The following is a 26,814-nucleotide window of genomic DNA, read 5'->3' as shown; positions in this document are numbered from 1 at the left end:
TCTAAAAGATTCACTTCCAGAATCCTTGCATGAACAAAAATATCTTATTTATACTTTTCAATACGAAGTTTTAACAAAGAGGGTGCTTTCATTACTATGCTGTAGGTATGCCAATTTTTCCATCTGAGTGTCAAAGAGAAATGTAACCAAGTATGGTTCCCTCAAGTTTCAAAAGCCTGAAAACCCATAAGAAGCATTGCAAGACCTTTTTATTACATGTTCTGGGTAGGTCCATATTTTAATAGTTTTATGTCAGAACCTCTCTCATCCTCAAGAAAAAAACTGCTGAATGGAAGAACATGTGGCACATTGGTTATAAAAATACTGAGCAGCAGATAAAGTTGTTAACAAAGAAAAATCTTGTTAAAGCTTCTGCAGTTTAGCAACTTTTACAATGGCATATGGTTCTGCAGTTCACTAAATATACTCTGTTCATTAATAATTTCTAGTTCAGTACTATAAATATGCAAGTCAGTCAATTGCTTTGAACCACCTACTTGATTCTAACTATTTGATGATGGAATATGATTGTTTTGTAAAAAGAAAAGCTGAAACATTGTGCAGGAAATAACATACTTCCTATATTTCACAGTTGGAAAACTCCTTTAACAATCTGTAGAGTTCATTATCAAATAAAAACCTAAGAACAGTTGATCTATACAAAGAAGTTGTAAAAGCAATTGCTTCAGTGACCCTCTCATCACTCCAGAAAGCAATTCAGCAATGGAGTTTTGCTTCTTCTTTTTTTAAACTGGCGAAAAAACCCAGACAGGAAAATCTCTTCATAGCACAGAGTGATTACCAAATACATCTGACTGTACTCCTTTCCACTATTATCAAATTAAATATATAATGGCAAAACTTGCTAGAGTTACGTGATACTGGGGTCAGCTGTGGATCACAGGTATCTGCCACCAATATTTCTTCTTCAGAATGAACATGCCTTTGAATGGATGACAGCGGGATCTTCCCAAGCTCTAGAAAGAGAAAAATAACAGTCATAATCAGATACAGCGTCTCTAGATAGCATTTGTTTACGGCACTTTACCTTGCCCTTTAGCCAAAAAGGCGCTCAGGGCTGCTTACAAAAATCAGTACTAAGATGGTCCCTGATTTAGGGCTCTTAATCTCAAAAGACACAAGGAAAAAGGAAGGGAAGGGAAGAGGGAAAAGCAGGCTCAAGCACTATGGTTCTTATAATGCTGTTATATAATAAAATGAGTTAATTCATTTGCCCCAATAGGTGAGAGGGTAGTGACCAAACTACACCCAAGAAGGTTTATAGTTTTGTCTCTACAGATTCTGGCTGTTGAGAACAGCAACTCCTCACTGATGTTAGTGGTGATTCTCTCTGTCTTGTCCCTGCCCAGAAGTACTCCCCGCCCCCGCCCACCCCAGAAAGATTCAGGAGCACAGCAAGTGACAATGCCTAGGGCAGGAGAGCAAGGCAACTCCTTCCACACAGTTCTTTTAATAAGAACATAAAAGCATAAGAAGAGCCTGCTGGATCAGGCCAGTGGCCCATCTAGTCCAGCATCCTGTTCTCACAGTGGCCAACCAGGTGCCTGGGGGAAGCCCGCAAGCAGGACCCGAGTGCAACAACACTCTCCCCTCCTGAGGCTTCCGGCAACTGGTTTTCAGAAGCATGCTGCCTCTGACTAGGGTGGCAGAGCACAGCCATCATGGCTAGTAGCCATTGATAGCCCTGTCCTCCATGAATTTGTCTAACTTCTTTTAAAGCCATACAAGCTGGTGGCCATTACTGCATCTTGTGGGAGCAAATTCCATAGTTTAACTATGCGCTGAGTAAAGAAGTACTTCCTTTTGTCTGTCCTGAATCTTCCAACATTCAGCTTCTTTCAATGTCCACGAGTTCTAGTATTATGAGAGAGGGAGAATAACTTTTCTCTATCCACTTTCTCAATGCCATGCATAATTTTATACACTTCTATCATGTCTCCTCTGACCCGCCTTTTCTCTAAACTAAAAAGCCCCAAATGCTGCAACCTTTCCTCGTAAGGGAGTCACTCCATCCCCTTGATCATTCTGGTTGCCCTCTTCTGAACCTTTTCTAACTCTATAATATCCTTTTTGAGATGAGGCAACCAGAACTGTACACAGTATTCCAAATGCGGCCGCACCATAGATTTATACAATGGCATTATGATATCGGCTGTTTTATTTTCAATACCTTTCCTAATTATCGCTAGCATGGAATTTGCCTTTTTCACAGCTGCCGCACACTGGGTCGACATTTTCATCGTGCTGTCCACTACAACCCCGAGGTCTCTCTCCTGGTCGGTCACCGCCAGTTCAGACCCCATGAGCGTATATGTGAAATTCAGATTTTTTGCTCCAATATGCATAATTTTACACTTGTTTATATTGAATTGCATTTGCCATTTTTCCGCCCATTCACTCAGTTTGGAGAGGTCTTTTTGGAGCTCTTCACAATCCCTTCTTGTTTTAACAACCCTGAACAATTTAGTGTCATCAGCAAACTTGGCCACTTCACTGCTCACTCCTAATTCTAGGTCATTAATGAACAAGTTGAAAAGTACAGGTCCCAATACCGATCCTTGAGGGACTCCACTTTCTACAGCCCTCCATTGGGAGAACTGTCCGTTGATTCCTACTCTCTGCTTTCTGCTTCTTAACCAATTCCTTATCCACAAGAGGACCTCTCCTCTTATTCCATGACTGCTAAGCTTCCTCAGAAGCCTTTGGTGAGGTACCTTGTCAAACGCTTTTTGAAAGTCTAAGTACACTATGTCCACTGGATCACCTCTATCTATATGCTTGTTGACACTCTCAAAGAATTCTAATAGGTTACTGAGACAGGACTTTCCCTTGCAGAAGCCATGCTGGCTCTGCTTCAGCAAGGCTTGTTCTTCTATGTGCTTAGTTAATCTAGCTTTAATCATACTTTCTACCAGTTTTCCAGGGACAGAAGTTAAGCTAACTGGCCTGTAATTTCCGGGATCCCCTCTGGATCCCTTTTTGAAGATTGGCGTTACATTTGCCACTTTCCAGTCCTCAGGCACGGAGGAGGACCCAAGGGACAAGTTACATATTTTAGTTAGCAGATCAGCAATTTCACATTTGAGTTCTTTGAGAACTCTCGGGTGGATGCCATCCGGGCCCGGTGATTTCTCAGTTTTTATATTGTCCATTAAGCTTAGAACTTCCTCTCTCGTTACCACTATTTGTCTCAGTTCCTCAGAATCCCTTCCTGCAAATGTTAGTTCAGGTTCAAGGATCTGCCCTATATCTTCCACTGTGAAGACAGATGCAAAGAATTCATTTAGCTTCTCTGCAATCTCCTTATCGTTCTTTAGTACACCTTTGACTCCCTTATCATCCAAGGGTCCAATTGTCTCCCTAGATGGTCTCCTGCTTTGAATGTATTTATAGAATTTTTTGTTGTTGGTTTTTATGTTCTTAGCAATGTGCTCCTCAAATTCTTTTTTAGCATCCCTTATTGTCTTCTTGCATTTCTTTTGCCAGAGTTTGTGTTCTTTTTTATTTTCTTCATTTGGACAAGACTTCCATTTTTTGAAGGAAGACTTTTTGCCTCTAAGAGCTTCCTTGACTTTGCTCATTAACCATGCTGGCATCTTCTTGGCTCTGGCGGTACCTTTTCTGATCTGCGGTATGCACTCCAGTTGAGCTTCTAATATAGTGTTTTTAAACAACTTCCAAGCATTTTTGAGTGATGTGACCCTCTGGACTTTGTTTTTCAGCTTTCTTTTTACCAATCCCCTCATTTTTGTGAAGTTTCCTCTTTTGAAGTCAAATGTGACCGTGTTGGATTTTCTTGGCAATTGGCCAGTTACATGTATGTTTAATTTAATAGCACTGCGGTCACTGCTCCCAATCGGTTCAACAACACTTACATCTCGCACCAGGTCCCGGTCCCCACTGAGGATTAAGTCCAGGGTTGCCATCCCTCTGGTCGGTTCCATGACCAACTGGTCTACGGAATAGTCATTTAGAATATCTAGAAACTTTGCTTCTTTGTCATGACTGGAACAGTCATGACTCAGGAAGCCAATGCAAATTAATCCCACAGGAGGCGGATTGATGAAATTACCCTTCTTCCTTTTCAGTAGTTAATATTTGGATCCAGGCTATAACCTTGGTTTCACTTTTGAAATATCTGATGCTCTGATCCTTTCCCTGTGCGCTTCAAGACTCCTGATGCTTTGATGGGAGTTTGACTGGAAACTGAAGTAACATAGTGTTGTGGGCTGGCCCAATGTTTAATATATGTAAATTTTCCATCAGAGTGTCTTTATAATGTATAAATTAATAGAACATTATACTTTAAGATACATTAACTGTATACTACGATGTATACTGATATATAAGCCTAACAGATAATCCTGAACTAGACTATATAAGAGAGCTACTGTCTAAGGCTACTGTAAGCATTATGTATGCCATTATGTGCTTGTAACTAGTCAGGACTTTTCCCTAACCTATATGATTCTAATTTACTGGTTGAATCCAGATACACATGTACTTGTATGTATGAAATGAATGTATAAAGAATAAATAAATATTATAAGATTTATAAAATAACCTGCTGTTGAACTGCCATTTTTCCTGAGATATCCCTAAAATTTAGATGTTCTTTGGTGGGACCTCCGACCTTAGTTTGCCTAGATAGACCTAACTGCTGGCAAAGACTGTGGAAGCTCAGGTGACCACATTTGTCATATAAGTTGTCTGTGTAGGTAAGGACTAGGGGAATATGTAAGAACTTTCAATCCAGTGCATTCAGAAGAAAGAGATGGTTTGAGACCATTTCAATAGTTGACTAGTATGAGCAAGGAAGTCACTGGTTCAAATCTCACCTCATCCACCAACTCACCAGGTGGTGGCTTCAAACAACCCATTGTTATCTCTTAAAGTGCATTTGTATATTTACACATACTTTTTTTTATATAAAGCAACATTCCATATTTTAGATGGAGAATAAAATAATTTTAAGCAGCAGCACTATACACAAAGAAATTACTAAAAGTTTTTTGCATATTAATCTATCATCTATATTACTCATTGGCTGGTCCATGACCGAAATAAATTCATTCATTCATTCTATATTACTCATTTATCCATTCCAAACAGAAGTATTTCAGTTTGTGCCGTGTCCATTCTAAAGTAACTTGCTTCATATATGTGGATATGGCATGGCTGAAATACTTCTGTTGTCCATTAGGTGGTAGTCTGAGACGGTTCAGAAAAGAAGCACTGCTACAAAAATTCAGAACCTGTTTCCTAAGAAGGAAGGATTCTAAACTGTACATTTTCATATTGTATAAAGGGTACAGATTATATAGATGTTATATTTACTTAAACCTACAAACATTTAAAATTGCTGTTTTCTAGCACTGACAATGAGGTTTAGAAGAAAAAGTTGTTTTCACAGGCCAAGAGAGAGTACTAATAACTTAATGACTACACTCTATCCTCCTTGAAATTGTTATTATTCCCAACCATTTTAGAGGAAAAGAGATTTTTTTAAAAGCCTACTATGTGGTGGTCCTGTCTGTTCCATATTTGTACACTTTTGTTCTGTGTACCGGACATGTCTATTCTCCCGTTTTCGGCGCATTCGATTAACCATTGAAAGTGAAAGCGACTGAACTGGTGAATCTGGAATAAGCTCTTCCATGTATTGCTCTTGCTCCCTAAGAAGAAAACAAACAAAATCAATGTGAAACCTAAGTACTACAACCTTCAGCCTGAAGTGGTAAGAGTTTTTATCCTACAGGTTCAAGGAGAGCCTGAGATCAAATACTCCTGGCTCATTTGTTTGCTCCTTCCTGTGGGTGGTGAAGAAACTAGGGGAGAGGTAGGGTTGGAGCACAGAGACTTAAGGAGAAAATGGGGTCTTCTAGGTTTGAGCTGTAGGAAAGGAGAGATGAAAAAGCATTGTCAAAGAAGTAAAAGCACAGAAAGGAGAATATCTGTCAAGGGTGCATTAAGAGGCTAACTGGGAATGTTTGGGAAGGTAGGCTTAAGAGAAGACAGCAGTGAAGTTGAAAAAAGGAATAGTCTTTCTAAATTCAGGAGAGAGTGAGTGCCATTTGGAAGGAGGAAACCTGGTAGGTGATATTGATAAAAAGAAAAGTGGTGGACAGAACAAAAAATATATGGCAGACTGAAGCCATGATGGATGGCTAAGACATTAGAAGTGAAAACGTAACTGATAAATGATTAGGAGTCAGTGGGACTGTAAGAAAATAGCTAAAAATGACAATAGGGTAATTTCCAAAGCTTTATTTATCATAAGGGTTCTACAAATTTTGGCTTGGCTTACCAGCCAAACATAATTTGTAGTTGCCACAGATCACGCCTTTTGCATTTTGTCTTCCCACCAGTCCACTACAGATGCTAGAGAACATTGTAGAGAGGGGGAAGAGTCTTCCATATTGGCCCGGGGTTTGGACCAGCATGACATGAGATGCCCGCCCCACACTGGCCAGAAATTGAGTTGGAGACTTTTTTTTTCCCAAAGTGCTGGACTGGAATAGAGATGGAAACTTTTTTTTTTTAAGTACTGGGATTTGGAGCTTCTCCTGGATCCATTTTAGCAATACTCCATGAGAAATCCTTCCCCTCTCAAGAAAGGGAGTTTCTCATGTTGTACTGAACTGCTGAAGGATTTATCAGATTTGCAGTGGTTTAGTTGTTATAATTATGTTCACGGTAAAAACTCTGCCTACATCTTTTTGCCTACATCCAATAGGAACTATACTTACTCTATCTTCTGCTGCATCTTCTGAAGCTGCTCAGAAATCCTTTTATTTTCATCCTGCAAATTGTTTCTTTCATTCACTGAAATATGTAATAAAATGAAACAACATGGCAATTTCCAGTTATATTTTATTTCTTCATCAGTCTTTTTAACAAATCCATTAGATGACTAAATATCACTTGCATAAACTTGTACTCTGATACCTTTTGTTTTCATTCTAAACAAATGGTTCTAGTCAAGTCACTAACAGAATGCTTAACAAAGCAATTTGTAACTTATTTGTATCAGGCTCAATTTGTATCACATTCATTAACTGCAAAAACAAGTAACAAATTACTTACTAATTTACTTTTTCATCACATGAAAACATTTCTTCACAGTGAGAATCAAGACTGCTGATGTAAAAAAAATGGCATTTAATAAATGTACTGGTCCCCCTGATTTTACTCTTTGATGTTTGCCAAGATGGGCCTTCATTCCTCTCCTCTCCTTGACCAGTAGATCAGAAGACAAGGTTGTGATACTCCCTTCACAAGAACCAGTCAAATAATAGTTTATATGCAGGAGCTTTTATTCCCTTTGGAAGGCCCCTGAACTGAGTGCTCATTTCATTGACCTTATTAGAAAAGGCATTAAGGCAGTATCTCTAAGATTTAGAAGAACTCTTCACTACTCTGTAAGTAAAGCAGCACAATCTCATTAAAGGTAAAGCAGTAAAATTATAATGAAACCACATGCCGTATAGTTCAATATCCGATTAATGGGAGGACAACACACTCCAACACACTCCACTCCCCCACAGCTCAAACAATCAACCTCACAATGTGTCAGAGCTGGAAAGCAGAAACATTGCATAATGGTGCTAACAGAGCAAACACCACCAGAAGACCAAGCAAGTCAAGTCAAACACAGACAAGATTCTCCTCCTTCCCCTCTGCCCTGCAAGCCAGTCATAAATCAAATCTAATCTGTGTTTGGGATGGAATCTTCACACACATATAGCAATAAAGACTCTGGCTCAATTCAGACATCATGGCAAACCATGGTTTATATGTTGACCCATAGGCATGACTATCACTGGTGTTTCCATCAAGCCTGAAGCAAGGCAGAGCAAAGCAGGGGTTAAGCTGCTTGCAGAGCCTTGCAGAGCCTTGGCAGGGCTCAAAGCCAGCACCTGCTGGTGCCAAGGCAACCAAGGGAGATAAAGGCTGGGCAGTTGTGCCAGCGAAGTGGGGGGGAAGCAGCTTTGTGGAGGAAAACGTTCTTGTTAGTAGGTGTCTTGTTCGTGAGGGAAAGTGAAACTGATTGTATGCTTGTATGCCTTAATGTCCAAAGTAAAGGACTCTTAAACCTAGTTAAACTGACTGTGCTTGGATTTCTGGCCGACTTGCTCTCACCTGTAACGCACCGGTCACGCAATTTCCACACACGCCAACATTATATTCACCATAGTTCAGGACTCACAACACTGTTTGAGCTTCCAAACATACAATAAACAATCATTTAAAGATACTTATCTCCTATTGTTTTCTATCTGTTCAGAACTAAAATTCATAAACTCACTACGGTTTCCAGTGCAGCAGGTTCTTGAGGCAGAGCAATTCCTATCTCCATAGTGCAGCTCTGCTTCCGTTGACATGGTCTGACATTAGCTTCTGAATTCAGATGCAATGGCAGACAACGGTTGATATAAGCTGAATTTTCCAAGTGAGCTTCAAATTGTGATTTGATATCCTGATTTTGTGGCCCCATGCTAACTGTAGATTTAAGCTTACATAAGTTAGGATGTAAAAAACAAACCATGGTTGGCAGGACATGTTGATGCAGCCATGGTTTGGCAGGATATGTGAAAGCAGAATGTGTGAGCAAAATCCAATGAGTACAATTCAACCTCACCCAAATTCTCTCACTCTTTGTGGAAGTCCCTGACATTCCAAAAACACCCAAAAAGCTGTTATATATTTTATTTTACATTAGCAATTCTAAAAGCAAGCACTGTTCCACTAGTCATTCAAAATGTAATAGGCTAATGGTGCACTCCTACATGTTTACTCAGAAGTAAGTTCAGTTAAGGTCAATGGAGCCTTATGACTGTTTGGAGGATTAACGGTTCATCAGAAACAATGAGCATTCTAAATATAGTATATAAATATAAATAAACTGACTAAAATTAAAAAATAATAGTGACTCAAATGAGTTTAGTAACAGACCACATGCAAAGGTGTCACAAAAATTATGTAATGACTCAAGGAAGATAAAACTCACTCAGTTCTGTGATCAGCTTAAGGTTCTGTTGCCGGATATTTTCAAATTCCTGCTGTTTCTTCTTCATATGCTCTTCGGTGACTGCACAACGATCACATAATCCTGCTCTTAACCTATGGAAATTGGAAGATAAATATATGTTAGATCAGCATAATAAATTTTAATATTCTAGATAACTCAAGCACTTCACAGAGTTTATGACAAAATTTACATATTTGTAATCAAATGACATTAAGGCAGTAAACCTAAGGTCTATTGAACACAGTGGGACTTACTTCCAAGTAATCATACATAAGATTTCTGATTACTTGATAAAAAAAATCATTTCCCCACCACATGTCATGTCTTTAATTCTTCTCTGAAGAATCTGTACAGTACTGTACCTGAACACAGTTTGATAACTTAACCTTTATCTCATCCAGTATGGCATATCAGTTCTGGAGTTAGGATACTGGAGATAAAAAGCTTGCCACCCTCTCTCTTTTTTAAACAATTAACTTTTCAAGCACCGCTCACTTCCCACCTTTGTGATAAAGACAGGCACATGACTGAATACCCTTCTGCTTTTTAATTCACTTCACAGCGGCACAGTGGAATGCAGTGGCTTTATAAATAAGGGGGATACAGCACTGTGTGCCCCAAGAGCAGCAACTGTGTTTTTTTTTTGAAATTACAGTGATGCACTGCATATGAAAAGGGCTTCAGTGAATATGGCACCCAAAAACCTAGCTGTACAGTTGGATCCATAAGATGCCGCACAAGGTTGGAATTAACTTTTAAAGTCCTAAATAGTGTGGGGTCAGGTTACCTGAAGGCTTGCCTCCTCCTATATACACCTAAAAAGATCCCACAGTTATCATCAAATGCCCTTTGCTGTTTGGCCCTGTCAAAAGAGGTATCACAAGTGGCTACCAGAGAGAGGATCCTTTTGGTGATGACATCCCACTTGTAGAATGGCCTTTATTTTAGTTTTATATTGTGGCTGGTGTTTCACTTTTATGGTTTCAACCTTACTGTTAACCAAAGAGAGAACATTTGTTATTGCAGTGTAGAAATATCGCAAATAAAAATAAATTTACATCAGATCCCATGAGCCACTGTGTCACTGCGCTGAAACCACCACAGAAACAAATATACATGTAGCCAAAAATATTTACTAAATATTTGGGGGGAAATGCCAAAAGCTTTGCACTTAGAGGACACAATATAGCATGTCTAATTTGGATTCTGTCATTTCAGAATCCAAATGACAGAGCAATGCATATTTACTCAATGTAAGTCCTATTATGTCCAATGAAAATTACTCTTTAGTGGGTGTGTTCAGGATTGCAGCTTGAAGTTTTAGTACATTGATCATCTTGAATTTTAAAATGTTGGATATCAATCATCCTTCTTACATAGTATTTATGAGCAGCATCTTTTTTGATGCATGGCAAACAAGCAGAATTGTGATTTTGCTGTCAAAAAGCTGTTGCCGATCAAAAAATATTAAACCTCCCTTACCCTGCAGAACAAAAACATTGTTCCAGATTATCAAGTTAGAATACATCTATTTGAACATATTTCTTCACACTCCTCGTGCAAGGTTACATGCTTCATACCACTGACTGAATATACTTGCACATCTTTGACAACAGATGTTCAATACAAATCATAAGACTTCTACCTTGTTAGGAAACTCAAATCAGAGAGGGAGTCAATGATCACCTCTTCCATTTAACAGTGCAGTCCTGGTCTGGAAGGCCAGAATATAAACTGAATGAAAAAAACTACTGTTTATTACTGAGTTTTGTATACAAGCAGCAAACAATAAACTAAGTCCTAATAGCCAGGGCCTTCGAGGTTAAGATGGGATGAGATGAGCTTCAGGACAGAGTAATGGGGAGATTTCAATGGAACCCAACACTTTGCGTTAGTGAACATTTGAATTTAACTTAAGTCTTTCTTTCCTTGGTTTCTCTGGGACAGCAAAAACAAAAGCAATCCAGAAATGTTTGTTTAAAAGTTTTCCCCAAAGGACTGAACACAACTCTTTTTCTAAGATATGTGCATATATGAAACCAGAACTTCCTTGCCAGGAAGTGTGAGGGATTATGAATGATCTGATCTGTCCAGGAAGACATTATGCATGCTAGTTACTGCGTATAGCTTCTCCTGCCTCTCATTTCTCATGAGCTTTAGGCTCTTATTAATTATTTTCATTTAAACCAAGCTTATTTTTTATCTTGCATATAAAACAAATTTAAGTTCATTAAAAATGCGGATAGTGGATTTAAAAATACCCTGATACTCCATGCTTCATACTATCCCTTTAAACACAACACATTGAGACTAAAGAAAACTTGTGGTTAAACCTTACCATCAAAAAGACATAATTTCCACTTACCGATCTTCTAAAACTGTAATAGTTTCATGCAGTGATTTTTGTTGCTCTCTAAGCTGTTGGTTTTTGGCGTAGAACTCTTCAAGCCTCTCTGCATCCCTAAACACAAGTGGAAATTCATTTTGATTGTCCACACGATAGACGTATTTTCATTGACCAGAAATCTTAGGAACTCAAAGTGAACAAAGAAAGCTGTTCTAACAAACTGCTAATAAACAAAAGGAGTCATCTCCAGTGCAATACACATGAGTTACATAGTTAACACTCCCCCATTACCCTTAGAAAACAACTATCACGATACCAGTGAAAATCAGGGACCCAGCATTTTTTAAAAAAATCCACTGATGCCGCACATTACACATTTAATATATTATGCAGCAGTTAGATCCTAAGATTGGCTGTATAGGGAGAACATGGTGAGAAACTATGCAATATAGTCTGACCAAACTAAACGCAATAGTGGCACCAATGCACATTTTACACAGGGAACTGGCCCAATCCCCCCTCTAGGATGCACACCTTAACATGGTGAGGGGGTCTGAGAGTGTTGAAGAAGCTGAGAGCAATGCCGTCAGGAGTCTAGACCAAGAGGCTAGACTCCTAGCAGGGGCACCCAAGGCAGAATGGTCAAAGCTGAAACACCAGACTAAGATGCATCCAAACTCAGAGGAAGGCAATGGTAAGCCACCTCTGAATATCTCTTACCACGAAAACCCTATGAACAGAGTATCCAAAATGCAACACGAGATAGTGCTGGAAGATGAGACCCCCAGGTCAGAAGGCACTCACCGAGCTACTGGGGAAGAACAAAGGACAAGTACAAGTAGCGCTGTGACTAATGACGCAGCTGGGTCAAAGCCGACGGGAAGCCCAAAGGCGGATGCGCACAGATGCGAAAGGAGAGTCCGGAGTTGTACGGCGCACACAATTGGAACATGGAATGTGAGAAGCATGAACCAGGGAAAGTTAGAAATTGTCAAGCAAGAAATGGAACACATCAACATTACAATACTTGGTGTGAGAGAACTAAAATGGATGGGAATGGGACATTTTCAATCAGGCAACTACAAAATATTTTATGCAGGAAATGAGAAATTAAGAAGAAATGGGGTTGCTTTAATAGTGAGAAGTGATGTAGCAAGAGCAATTAGGAGCTACAACACAAGGTCTGAGCGAGTGATATCAATGAAATTACACGGGAAGCCTATTAACATAACCATCATCCAAGTCTATGCTCTGACGGCAAACGCAGAACAAGAGGAATTGGAGAGATTTTACACAGAAGAACAGGAAGAAATTGATCACACACCAAAACAAGATGTGCTGATAATCATGGGGGATTGGAATGCAAAAGTAGGGAACAGAGAAGAATTAGGAATTGTGGGGAAATGGGGTCTAGGATACAGAAATGAAGCAGGACTTGTTGAATTCTGTGAAGCCAATAATTTGTTTCTTGCAAACACATTTTTTGAGCAACCGAAAAGACGACTGTACATGTGGACATCACCAAATGGTCAATACAGGAATCAAATTGATTATATAATAGGTAGCAGAAGATGGAGAAGTTCCATACTTTCTGTGAAAACAAGACCAGGAGCAGACTGCGGTACAAATCATGAACTGGTCGTATCGAAAATCAGACTAAAGCTAAAGAAGACCAGCAAAGCAATCATAATGCCAACATACAATTTAAATAACATCCCAGAAGCATATAAAGATCAAATAAGGAACAGGTTTGAGACTTTAAACTTAGTTGACAGAGAACCAGAAGAATTATGGAATGAAGTCAGAGAAGTTATCAGGGAAGAATGCAAAAAGACAATACCTCTAGTTAAAAAGAGAGAAAGACCTCAATGGATGACTGAAGAAACTCTTAAAAGGGTTAAAGAGAGAAGGAAAGCAAAACGAGATAAAAACACAGTCAGAACCCTAAATGCAACAATACAGCGACTAGTACGTAGGGACAAAGAGAACTATTACAATAGTTACTGTATAGAAATAGAAGACAACAAAAAGGGTAGAACAAGAGCCCTGTTCCAAAAGATTAGAGAAATTAAAGGGAAATTTAAACCAAGAGTAGGGATGTTGAATAATCAACAGGGGGACACACTGACGTACTGAGATGAAATAAAAGGAAGATGGAAGCAATACACTGAAGAACTCTATAAAAGAGATGCCAGGATAACAGATTCATTCATGGAGGAACCGTATGATGAAGAATCAGAAATTTTAGAATGTGAGGTCCTCTTAAAATACTTGGAAGAAACAAATCACCAGGAATAGATGGCATACCAATAGAGTTGCTACAAGCTGAGACTGAATCTGTCCAAATTTTGACAAAAATCTGTCAAGAAATATGGAAAACGAAACAATGGCCCACAGACTGGAACGTTCCATATACATCCCAATTCCAAAGAAAGAGCATCCCAGGGATTGCAGTAATTATTGAACTATTGCCTTAATACCCCATGCAAGTAAAGTAATGCTCAAGATTCTACAACAAAGGCTCTTATTATATATGGAGCAAGAAATGCCAGATATCCAAGCTGGATTTAGAAAGGGAAGAGGCACCAGAGATCATATCGCAACCATATGTTGGATAATGGAACAGACCAAGGAATTTCAGAAGAAAATCACCCTGTGCTTTATAGATTACAGCAAAGTCTTTGACTGTGTAGGTCATGAAAAGCCATGGAATGCTTTAAAAGAAATGGGGTGCCACAGCATCTGATTGTCCTGATGCACAACCTATACTGTGCACAAGAGGCTACTGTAAGGACAGAATATGGAGAAACCGATTGGTTCTCAATCGGAAAGGGTGTGAGACAGGGGTGTATTTTATCACCCTATTTATTTAATCTATACGCAGAACATATCATACGGAAAGCAGGATTGGACCAAGATGAAAGAGGTGTGAAAACTGGAGGGAGAAAAATCAATAATTTAATATATGCAGACAATACCATACTACTAGCAGAAACCAGTAATGATTTGAAACAAATGCTGATGAAGGTTAAAGAGGAAAGCACAAAAGCAGGACTACAACTGAATGTCAAGAAGACTAGAGTAATGACAACAGAAAATTTATGTAACTTTACAGTTGACAATGAGGACATTGAACTTGTCAAGGATTATCAATACCTTGGCACAGTCATTAACCAAAATGGAGACAATAGTCAAGAAATCAGAAGAGGCTAGGACTGGGGAGGGCAGCTGTGAGAGAACTAGAAAAGGTCCTCAAATGCAAAGATGTATCACTGAACACTAAAATCAGGATCATTCAGACCATGGTATTTCCAATCTCTATGTATGGATGTGAAAGTTGGATAGTGAAAAAAGCGGGTAAGAGAAAAATCAACTCATTTGAAATGTGGTGGTGGAGGAGAGCTTTGCAGATACTATAGACTGCAAAAAAGACCAATAATTGGGTATTAGAACAAATTAAACCAGAACTATCACTAGAAGCTAAAATGATGAAACTGAGGTTATCATACTTTGGACACATAATGAGAAGACATGATTCACTGGAAAATTTAATAATGCTGGGAAAATCAGAAGGATGTAGAAAAAGAGGAAGGCCAAACAAGAAATGGATTGATTCCATAAAGGAAGCCACAGACCTGAACTGACAAGATCTGAACAGGGTAGTTCATGAAAGATGCTCTTGGAGGTCGCTGATTCATAGGGTTGCCATAAGTCGTAATCGACTTGGAGGCACATAACAACAACAACTGGCGCAATCATAGAAAAGGAGTAAGATGGTAGGTCAGAATTTAACAATAAAGGGGTGTGCAGGAGGAATGCAGAATCCTCTTGTGCACTCCATTTATCTCTCTGCAGGTCCACGCTCCAAGTAGCTCAAGGCTGTTTTGTTTTGTTGCCAGTGACTGAATCTGACAGAAATTAACTAATGGGAGAAGGAATTTTACTAACAATAACTGCAATTATGGGAGGATAATATTGAAGGCACACTAACTCATAATAGTAACTGGTGTGGTACCTCCTTTTAAATGCTCGCACAGTCAAGCATTGACACTAAATAAAGCTACAACTATTTTCAAAATTAACTGGAATATGTAATAGTTTTCCAAACTTCCTTCAGAAGCTGCTGTAGCTTAAGGATGTGAGCTTGCAGCTCAGCTATGAACAATCAAGGGGGGGAGGCTTAGACAAAACATTGTTTCTTACCCACACATGAAACAAAGGAAACCCTACAGGGGTGTTGTACTGACAGTGCTTTAAACAACAATACTGTCCAATACATGTTTACTATGAAGAAATATGCAAAAGGGTTTACTCCCTGTTAAGCATGCATTGGATTGCAGTTAAAATACACACTAAATAGGATTTCCAAGTTTAATTTCTCACACAGAGAAATTGAGATTAAAGGTTAAAAAAATTATGCCAAATGTCTGTATCTCATGTTGCTATCATAGACATTGTAGTTGTGCCAGTAACAAAAGTGGCCACCTAACACAACATCAGAAATGCACAGCTTGGTGACCCATCCAACTGAATGTAGTCCACTAGCCATATCCACCTGTGGCTCAATAAGCTTCCAATTTTTGCTGCTTGGCTTGGGGATGGAAAAAAATATGAATGTTGCCAGACACCTGGTAAGCCACAATACATGGCTGATAAGCTGAGCTTGACATGTCACAAGTTGCAAAGGACTGTAGTAAATTATCCTCTAGCACCATGAAATAAAACTTTTACATACGAGGATAAACCTGCTAAAATTTCTTCTAAAGTTAAATAGCAGTGAAAATTATATTAAATTAAGACTGAAATCCTATTCAAACTTGCCTGTGAATAAATCCCATTAAATACACCGGGACTTCTGAGTAAACATGCTTAGGGTCAGGCTATACAGTTGCAATCCAGCGCACTTACTAAGAAGTACATGCCACTAAACACAGACTATTTACTACTGAGGAAGTATGATTAGGATTGCTTGATTACAAGTGCACTCATATTCCAAGACTGGAACAAAAAGTGAAAAAAGGAGAGAAAATAGTGCATTATGACCACGATGACAAAACAGACTGGCTCTTTAGCTATGAAAATAGTCTTCCTAGCAAGTGGTCTCTGACCCTGCATTTCTAAGACCATTCACTTCAGTGCTGAACCAGGGTGTAGCATAAGGAGCTTATTGTCTGGCTGGTTATCGTCTCTGAAATATTAAATCTCAGGTATTCAGGAAGAGTTAGATAGGACAAGAACTCCTATAGAAGACTATTATATCTACAATGCAGTACTTGTAGGATGATTCCAGCTAGTAATAATTAGGCTATTTAGTTTGTATATACTGAGTTGCCACAGCAAGTCATCAATAATATTCATCTCCTGCAAACTTTGAGCTCACTGAGGATGGAAGCTTTTTAACACAGTTAAAAAGAAACAAGTATATAGTATAATGTTATGACAAATATAATGACTCTAGCCCAAAGTTTAAATTGAAGTTACAGTACAAAAATACAATACAATTTCTTTATTCGACCTTTTGGTCAGCTTAAAACATGGTATACAAAAATATACATGTAGCAATATGCTATATGGCATTTTAGTTAATACACAGTTTTAAATTTGGTCATAGATTAATAAAATTGGATAAAAACATTAAAACTTTGATTTATTATTTAATTTCTATAGGTTTAAGATTAAGCGTTTATTAATAAAGTTTATATAACCTTTCTAATTTATAAATTGTTATCTTTTATTAATTAAAATTCAATTAAATCTTCAATTAAATTAAATTAAATTGTTACAGTACAAAAATGTTTTTGGTAATTTATATACAGGCCAAAATGGAATTAGTAGATGTCAATTTTTTCAGAAATGTTAACAATGCAATCCTATGCAAGTTACTTAACACAAAAAGAGTCTACTGGATCAATCCAAACATCCAGCATCCTGTTCTTACAGGGGCCAGCTAGATACCTATAGGAAACCTGCAAGCAGGACCAGAGACTAACAACACTCTTCCCACTTGTGATTCCCAGTGACCCATATTCAGAGGCATACTGCCTCTGACAGTGACTATAGAACATACAGTAGTCTTATCCTCCATGAATTTGTCTACTCCTCTTTTAAACCCATTCAAGGTTGGTAACCTTGACTACATCTTGTGGGAGTGAATTCCACAGTTTAACTATAAGAACCTAAGAGCCATGCTGCATCAGGCCAATGGCCCATCTAGTCCAGCATCCTGTGGATAACCAGATGTCTATGTGAAGTCTGAAAGCAGGACATTAGCGCAACAGTACTTTCCCCACTCGTGATTCCCTGGCAACTGGTATTCAGGAGCGTCCTGCTTCCAACACTTGAAGCCATCACAACTATGTGCTGTGTGAGGAAGCACATTCTTTTGTCCTGAATCTTCTAACATTCAGCTTCATTGGATGGTCCAGGGTTTTAGTATTTAGGGACAGAAAAATATTCTGCCTATCCACTTTCTCCATAATCTTATACATATCATGTCTCTCATTAGTAATTTCCCCCCTAAATTAAGAAGCCCCAAATGTTGCAACCTTTCCTCATAGGTGACCTGATCACTTTGGTTGCTCTTCTCTGAGTATTTTTCAGCTCTATAATAACCTTTTTGAGGGAGGCAACCAGAACTGTACACAGTATTCCAAGTGTAGTTTCACCATAAATTTTCATATTGGTATACTTGCAGTTTTATTTTCAACCCGTTTCCTAATAATCTTTATCATGGAATTTGCCTTTTTCACAGCTGCCACACACAGGATTGACATCTTCATCGAGCTATCCTCTCCAACCCAAGATCTCATTCCTATTCAATCAATGCTAGTTCAGACCCCATTAGTATATATGTGAAGATAGGATTGTTTGGCCCAATCTGCATCACTTTATATTTGCTTACATTAAATGGCATTTAGCATTTTACTGCCCATTCACCCAGTTTGAAGAGCTCTTCACAATCTTTTTCTTTAGCAACTTTGAACAATTTGGTATCATCAGCAAGCTTGGCTACCTCACTGCTCACCCTTAACCCTGGATCAATAAGGAACAAGTTAAAAAGCACTGGTCCTGGCACTGATCCATTAGATTGTTCCACTTTTTACATCCCACCATTGGGAGAACTATCTATTTACTCCTACTCTCTGCTTCCTGTTCCTTAAACAGTTACTGATTCATAAGAGGACCTCATCTCTTATTCCCTAACTGCTAAGCTTACTCAAGGAATCTTTAATAAAGTACATGTTATCAAAAGCTTTTAAGTACACAGTGTCTACTTGATCATTCATATCTACGTGCTTGTTGACACTCTGAATGGTGGGACAGGACTTACCCTTGCAGAAGCCATGCTGATTCTTCTTCAGGAAGATTTGTTGAATTTAGAAGTAAATACAATCACATTCAATGGGGCTTATTCTCAAGAAATTGTGCATAGCACTGCAGTTTTGATGTAACTGACTGCTACACATAACAAATGTTGCCTAGGAGCTTCTTCATTTTTTACTAGTTTTGCAATATTACCTATGATATATTGCTTAATAATTTCTAGAAAAAGAGATGGTAGGGCTCTTTCTGAAAAACCACACTCTGACATGGAATCCCTTATACCAGAGGTAAATTGAGGGTTGGCCAACCCTCTGAGGGCTACATACCAGTTAGTAACTGTAACTATTTCCATTGAATTAAGAATTATTGCATATGAGTGGGTACTTACATACACCTTTCTGTTTTCAGTTTGGTGATCTTCGACAGTAATCCTAATGAAGGAGAAACAGAAAAGCAAAGATTTCTCTTTTAAAATTCCTTTTACAAATTAATGAAGAATTTCTTTGTATGGATATGTAGAAATGACCAACAAGTTGTCCATGCATACTTTTAGGGCTGAATTATAATGTTAAAAGTTACTTCAGAATATCTACTTTGTTTTACAATTACTTCAGTTCTCCAAAGGGGAAAATACAAAAAAATAAAACAAGTTATTTAAAATACAACATAAAATTTTAAAAATGTAAATATTCAAAAAATACAAAAAAGGTAAAATTGGATATTTTTGCATTTCACCCTTAAATCAAAATGCCTGTCTCCTGAAAGCAGATGGATCTGGTGTACTTTGGATGAAAAACAGCTCTACAAGTGGAGATCCACCACCAGAAACTTTCTGTATCCTGTAAAGGCCAATTTTACCTCAGCTAGTTATGGCACTAACAAAAAGATTTTGTCTCTAGCTTATGGTCTGTCCAATATCCTGCATCAAACCATTTAGGGCAAGGATGAGGACCTTTAGGCATCCAGATGTTGTTGGATTACAACCCCCATCATCCTTGAACATTGGTCATGCTCACTGAAACTGGGAGGGATAGCTAACACAATGGAAGACAGGAATAAAATCCAAAGGGACCTGGATAGACTAGAAAATTGGGCTGAAATTAATAAAATGACATTCAATAAAGACAAATGCAGGATTCTGCATTTAGGCCACAAAAACAAAATGCACAAAATGTGAGAAGGACCTTGGAATTGTAGTGGATCGCAAGTTGAACATGACCCAGCAGTGTGATGCTGCAGCAAAAAAGGCAAACGCGGTTTTGGGCTGCATAAACAGAGCTATAGTTTCCAGGTCGAGGGAAGTAATAGTCCCACTATATTCTGCATTGGTCAGGCCTCATCTGGAATACTGCGTCCAGTTCTGGGCGCCTCATTTTAAGAAAGATATAGACAAGTTAGAGCGGGTTCAGAAGAGGGCGACGAGGATGATAGTCGGTATGGAGAACAAGTCTTATGAGGAAAGGCTGAAGGAACTTGGCATGTTCAGTCTGGTGAAGAGAAGGCTGAGGGGTGATATGATTGCACTCTTTAAGTACCTGAAGGGCTGTCACACAGAGGAGGGTACAGATTTGTTCTCTGCTGCCCCAGAGGGTAGGACTAGGTCTAATGGTTTTAAGTTGCAGGAGCGTAAATTCAGATTGGATATTAGAAGGAACTTCTTGACAGTAAGGGCGGTCCGGCAATGGAACCGACTGCCTAGGGAGGTGGTGGGATCCCCTTCACTGGATGTCTTCAAGCAGAGGCTGGACAGCTATCTGCGGGAGATGCTCCAGCTGTGGATTTCCTGCTGTGAGCAGGGGGTTGGACTCGATGGCCTACAAGGCCCCTTCCAACTCTATGATTCTATGATTCTAACTAGCAGCCCACAGGTTCCACATCCCCGGTTTAGGACTTAAAGGTTAAAACCAGCACCTTGAATTTAGTCCATAAACAAATCCAGTTGAGAAATTACCAGAGCAGGGACAACAATGGTTAGGTACCTATTTTCCAGGCAGTTTGTTTGTCAGACAACAATGATAAAAAAAAAAATTCCTGGCCACAGCCTCTGTCAGGGGATCCAGAAGGAGGCACAGATCCAAGAAGCCTGAAATGCAAACTTGTTCCTTTGGAGTGAGAATGGCACTCTCCAGGACAGCCAAAGGACCACCCACCACAAGCTACTCTTTCTTACCTGAATTGAGTTTCAGTTTACCATCACCCAAACAATTTCTAACTCCAAGCAACCATTCATGACCAAAACTGGCACTCCAGATGGAAAGGAGAACTAGTACAACATGACTGTGGGAACAATCCCCCTCTTCTGCCTTCTCAGCAACCATATATTTTTTGGGTACTAAGGCTAGTCAAACTTTATGGACTCCTGGTAATTAAGTCTGTTACATTCCTGAACTTCAGCTGGAAGTCAGACTGAAACAGGTCCAGTTTCATCACTGAGCATCTGAAATTGTTCAATAAAGTAATTGTCTTTATTTACTATTGTCTTTATTTAATCAAATTCATCACAGCCCATGCTTCTGCTTGGAAAGAAACAGTCCTATGACAGATGAATGTCATGAACCATTACAAAAGAAAGGAAAAAAACAGAAAATGTATGAAGACATCTACAAAAGTAAAATTAGGAGAAAACAGTAGGAGAAAACAGGACTCTTATCTCACAAGTAACAACCAGAATAGCACTATGCTTGATCATGCAGATCAGTCAAGAAAGAGTTTTTCTTCAAAACGTGGTTGCAATTTGACAAGTCAGACATTTGGAATTAAGACCCCTAATAAAGTGCTATGCTTTAATCCTTCTCCACACCCATCAGAAGGAATGAGACTGCACAACAATGAGGCTCCTGTATGAACAGGTAGTCTATTTGGCACAGTATTCGGTATTGTAATACTAGCAACCTCAGTTGCTACTGAAGAAGCAGTGTTTAGAAGGCAAAGCTATAAGTAAGCTATAAGTTCAGGAACTACTAGACTGTTTCAAAAATCTTTCTGGAGCAATTCTCAAGCATTAAATTATGCAGTCTGTTGTATATAAGCCAAAAACACATGTGCTAAAAATACAAAAAATAATTTACAGAGCACAAGAATGTTAATCTTGTCTCCAGTACTCTCCTTCAGTAAAGCAGACTGATTCACAAATATGCAGTATTTGTGCTTAAATCGGATTAGTCCTAATGGGGTAAAAACAAGGTAAGTGAACTTGCCTAAAAGGGCTGCCCTTGTGTCTTTCAAGAAAATGTATGAGAATACCCATGCTGTGTGTAGTGCAACAGAGGGCAAAACCTATGATAAGAACAAGATTTACCACCAATGTATTTCTTCAAGCTTGCTGTACCCACAATTTTCATTTAGGTTAATGTAAACTGAATTATAACCTAGGAAATTCCACGTGGGATGGAACTACACATTACAGATGAGTATTTGCTCTTCAACAGTAATGTGAGTAATTTGCAGGGAAAACTAGAGGATGAGAAGCAGGGTGGCTTATCCATCCTCATCCACTGATTCTCCTTCACAACCCTCTTCCCAGTACTTTTTTCTTCCCCCAGTTTAGACTATTTCTTGTTTCAGAGAGGGGTGTGTGTGTGAAATGGGGGGGGGGGGAGGCCAACGGGAAGAATTACCAAGAAAAAGTTTACCACCACCACTCCCATCAACTCTGCCCTAAAAATCCCCCCATATTAAGATAATGTATAGTTCCATCCTTAGAATAACTTCCAGGGAAGTTTTTCACAACCATGTTAATATGAGCTTTTATTTTGATAATCAGGCTTGTTAGTTCAACAATGAATTTGTCCAATTTAAGACACGAACCAAAGTAGAGAGAAAAGTTGTGACTATTTTCACACAAACAATGAAGACTGCACTTATAGTGGTAGCCAGTGCCAAGTGCAGTATGCTACCCGATAGATACTATTTTCCTCTGATGCATTTTGTTAAAACCTTAAAAAAACACAGACACAGAACATCATCCTTTAGTTGTGTTCTTGGTAATGAAAGGATGAGGTTTGCACACACACACACACACACAAAATGATACAGTACAACCAGAAATATCAGGCACATATTTCCATCATTACTGTCTTATATAAGCCATATTTTTGCTGACATTTAGAATTAAAAATTCATGAGTCAGTTTAATTTTTTATTTATAGACTTCAGAAACAAGCAAAGACCAGGCAAGTCTGTATCTGATGTGTCTTAAATATCACTGTACCCAGTTTTATAGGAGGATCTCCACCTTTTGCAAAAATTACCTATCCTTCAGGCATGACTTTGAAGTAATCATATAGCATCTAACTTTACCAATCACTGTGCAGAACACAGAAACAAAGGTTTAGGCAAGAAAAAATCTGCCTTATGGCAAGACTGCACTGACACACCCATAGTCAATCTAACCAGTTTTATTCAGTAAGTATCATTGATTTCAATGGGATTTATTTCCAAAAATGTAGATACTTATGACCCTACAGTATGTACTTTTGAAAGGTCACCCCAACTTTTTATTTTTAAAAATCCAAAGAATTTTGAGTTTTGTGCTAAACATTACAAACAAACATTAGACACCATATTATTTCAAAACTTAAGTTTTCTGTTATTTGGCTCCATGACATATAGCACTCCTTAGACTGCCAAATCCTCAGTTGATGATGTCTCAGCATGTGCCCTGCTGATGACATTCCACCCTCTGGAAAAACTCAGCTGAGGAATGAACTGAGCCAAAAGGCGTAAATGCTTTTTCAATTTTTAACTACCACAGTGCTGATAAACTTAGTAAATTCAGTCAACTTAATTTATAGCCTACTGAATGGAAAATATACCCTGAATACATCCCCTGAAGCTCTCCTGATATGATGAGGAAAGTTGTGTAACAAACCAGAACAACTGAGTATGCCTTACACCTGCCATCTTCTGTCAGGATTCCTTATTAAATCCCAGAAACTGCGGGGGGGTGTACATCAGATACCTATACCAAGAAAGTGTAGAATTCTGCTATATTGTTGTATGTATCAACCAAGGCTGTTTTAATTATTCCATGAGACAGGGCAACATTCCTGGATATCACTTTCCCTCTTGGTCCTTAACCAGACCCATTGCTCACATCAGTATCCACAGTAGATTGGACAGCAGCAGGCAGAATGCAGCCTATTATCTCTCTGTATCTGTTCCCCAGTATACGCTAGTCTGCTACATGAAGAAGGCTGTTGCTTTTCTTCTTGCTTCTTGAACCCTGATATTGCCCGTTAATATAGCTGGCATTCCTGGAACAAGTCAGCATACAGAATGCAATTGCACAAAGACTCCTAGCTGCTGCTTCAGTCATGTCTGTCATACATTTTCAGTTATGTGATTTTTAAAGCACACAAGGGACTACGCCTAATTGAAAAGGACTAACTTCTGAGTTAAAATGCTTGGGTGTGTTCTGTGGGAGTGGCTACATCAGAGCCTCTATCATACGAGTCTCTCATGGTTTCACTGTCATTTCTACAGTCCAAGTATGAACAACAGCTAGAAAATACCAGAGGTACTCTAATGATGATTTAGAGTGGAAACTACACCACCACTCCACAAAATGTTAACTATAACATTCCAGCAAGACTGATTATTTAGAATGAATATTTTCTGGTTTATCTAATTGCCCCAGTGTTCAATACTTTGATATGTCTTAGTACAAAATGTTCTATTTATGTGACCAAACATTATAAAGATCAGGTCTATTTAAACAAGATCAATCCAACATCAACGCACATTCATTTGCAATGATCAAACACACGACTGCCATCTTGCCATGTTCTCACCAAAAGTTGGCAGAATAACAAGGCGCAAAATCCAGCTGATCAGGAGTTAATTGTTGTTGTTGTTATGTGCCTTCAAGTCGATTACGACTTATGACGACCCTATGAATCAGCGACCTTCAACAGCATCTGTCGTGAACCACCCTGTTCAGATCTTGTAAATTCATGTCTGTGGCTTCATTGATGGAATCAAGCCATCTCTTGTTTGGTCTTCCTCTTTTTCTACTCCCTTCTGTTTTCCCCAACATTATTGTCTTTTCTAGTGAATCATGTCTTCTCATTATGTGTCCAACGTATGATACCTCAGTTTCATCAGTTTAGCTTCTAGTGATAGTTCTGGTTTAATTTGTCCTATTAATTTGGAGCTAATTATGCTATATTTATTCAGTAAACATATCAACCTATTGCACAGTATGACTATCTTGAGCCCCAGCCACAGAAACAAATTCTAAAGTTAGAAAGGACTACTATAAAACAAACAAAACTGTATAACTTATATCTTGGCATTACATTGTTTTCCTTCTAAAATATGTCCAACTCCCAAGGCTGCTAATTCAGGAATAATCCACGGTTGTTTGCATTGTTCCGTCAACTGCTAGATATATAGATCAACAACCATAATATTACCTTTCACTTCTTTATCATGGCATTCCTTCAATTTGGACCACAACTCCTTGAAGTAATCAGTGGCAGGTTCTGCAGAGTTTGGACTTCCACAGCTTCCTCCAGAAGCACTCATCTTGTATTTTCCGTTTCAAGTACTTCACTTATCTTTATGCAGTTCTTGCTGTTTGGCACTCTTAGCTTTTCATTACAGTTGTTTTTCTAGAAAATTGGATTCCTGCAATGACAGGTTGACAACATTTACAGTGTATGACTTTCAGCAGTTGAAGAACTTGCTTGCTATTTTCAGTTTCAGGCCAAAACACTAGAGTTCCATATAACTATCTCCTCTCCAGTTGTTGGGGTTTTTTTTCTTAGTAAATAGGAATCACTGGAAAACTGCTTTCTCCCTGTCTTCAAATTACTCCCCTCAAGCTGCTTTTCTTCCAGCAGGAGAAACAATACAGGGGCATATTTTACATGCATATGCACATTCAAGTCCCCGCTTGACTATGAAGCTCATTGGGTGACCTTGGATCAGTCAGTCTCTCAGCTTAATCCACCTCACAGCGTTGTTCTGAGGATAACATAGGGAGTGGCAGGGCCATGTTTGTACACCACCTTGAGCTCCTTGGAAGAAAAGTGGAATACAAATGTAATCACTCAATAAATAAATGTGGGGTTGGCACAAGCACCCTTTAATCCTCTAGCTCAGGAAGTCTTTCTTTTGGCCCTTGTATGCTGCAATTATCTTACATTGTTTGCTGAATGATTTATGGCATATTATTTATTGTATATTTTCCTTTAATATGCTGTTTACAACTCTGGGGGCTTTTGAAGTGAAAACATAAATGTACATAAATGAATTGGTAATAGTAATAGTAATAATATAGAAACACTTTTATAGCTTGAATACAAATCAGCTCAGGCTTGAACTAACTTTCTTCCACTGGACCCCATAGACTAATGCAAGGGCATGTGATACTAAAATGTACTGCCTTCAAGTCGATTCCGACTTATGGCGACCCTAGGAATAGGGTTTTCATGAGGCTGAGAGGCAGTGACTGACCCAAAGTCACCCAGTGAGCTTCATGGCTATGTGGGGATTCGAACCCTCGTCTCCCAGGTCGTAGTCCAACATCGTAACCACTACACCACACTGGCTTTGATGTGATACTAGGTACAAGTAAAAACAACAAATTCTTGTGGCACCTTAAAAAAACCTAATGCATTTATTAAGGCACAAGCTTTCAGTAGATGTATGGACTCTAATCCATCAAAGTTTATATCATAACAAATGCGTTAATCTTTAAGGTGCCACAAGAGTCTGTTGTTTTTACTTGTAGAACACTCTTTATTGCTTTTACGGCAACAGAATAACAGATACCCCTCTGGAAATAGGTACAAGGTATTTCAAGATAGTTGAACGATTGTTTCCAGTACATGTAATTCCCTTTTATAATTAACAATTCACACTGTTCACTTGTGCCATGTGTCTGTGGAAGTCAAGGCCCAGTGACAGCATCAACATATCTAAGCCAATTGTAAAGCATATGAGTACATTTTATTGATCCTTTATGAACAGACCAGATGTTCACATGAAGTATGCTCTTGTTTTTGTTCTGTGCCTTCAAGTCGATTACAACCTATTATTAGCCCTAAATTTGAATGCTTTATGGCAGTGATGGGGAACCTCTGGC

At 38.7% G+C, this 26,814-nt stretch overlaps 1 protein-coding gene across 4 annotated transcripts in view; it reads right to left on the bottom strand.

The window, feature by feature from the left end:
- The window catches only part of RBBP8 (RB binding protein 8, endonuclease), a 74,843-nt gene that overhangs the window by 30,791 nt on the left and 17,238 nt on the right, over nt 1–26,814 (bottom strand). For 3 of the 4 annotated variants that reach the window (XM_061596895.1, XM_061596886.1, XM_061596879.1), the window contains exons 2-8: nt 25,139–25,352; nt 19,111–19,153; nt 11,418–11,513; nt 9,032–9,144; nt 6,771–6,846; nt 5,539–5,696; nt 867–977 (exon numbers count right to left, since the gene is read on the bottom strand). In XM_061596895.1, coding sequence (XP_061452879.1) covers nt 867–977; nt 5,539–5,696; nt 6,771–6,846; nt 9,032–9,144; nt 11,418–11,513; nt 19,111–19,153; nt 25,139–25,250 — 709 coding nt within the window. In that variant the 5' untranslated portion in view covers nt 25,251–25,352. The remainder of the gene's footprint in view (nt 1–866; nt 978–5,538; nt 5,697–6,770; nt 6,847–9,031; nt 9,145–11,417; nt 11,514–19,110; nt 19,154–25,138; nt 25,353–26,814) is intronic. The other variant, XM_061596905.1, reaches the window with a different exon arrangement.

Source organism: Rhineura floridana, chromosome 1 (genome assembly GCF_030035675.1).
Source record: "Rhineura floridana isolate rRhiFlo1 chromosome 1, rRhiFlo1.hap2, whole genome shotgun sequence".
NCBI classification, from domain to species: domain Eukaryota; kingdom Metazoa; phylum Chordata; class Lepidosauria; order Squamata; family Rhineuridae; genus Rhineura; species Rhineura floridana.
This window is presented reverse-complemented; position numbering and strand designations above follow the sequence as displayed.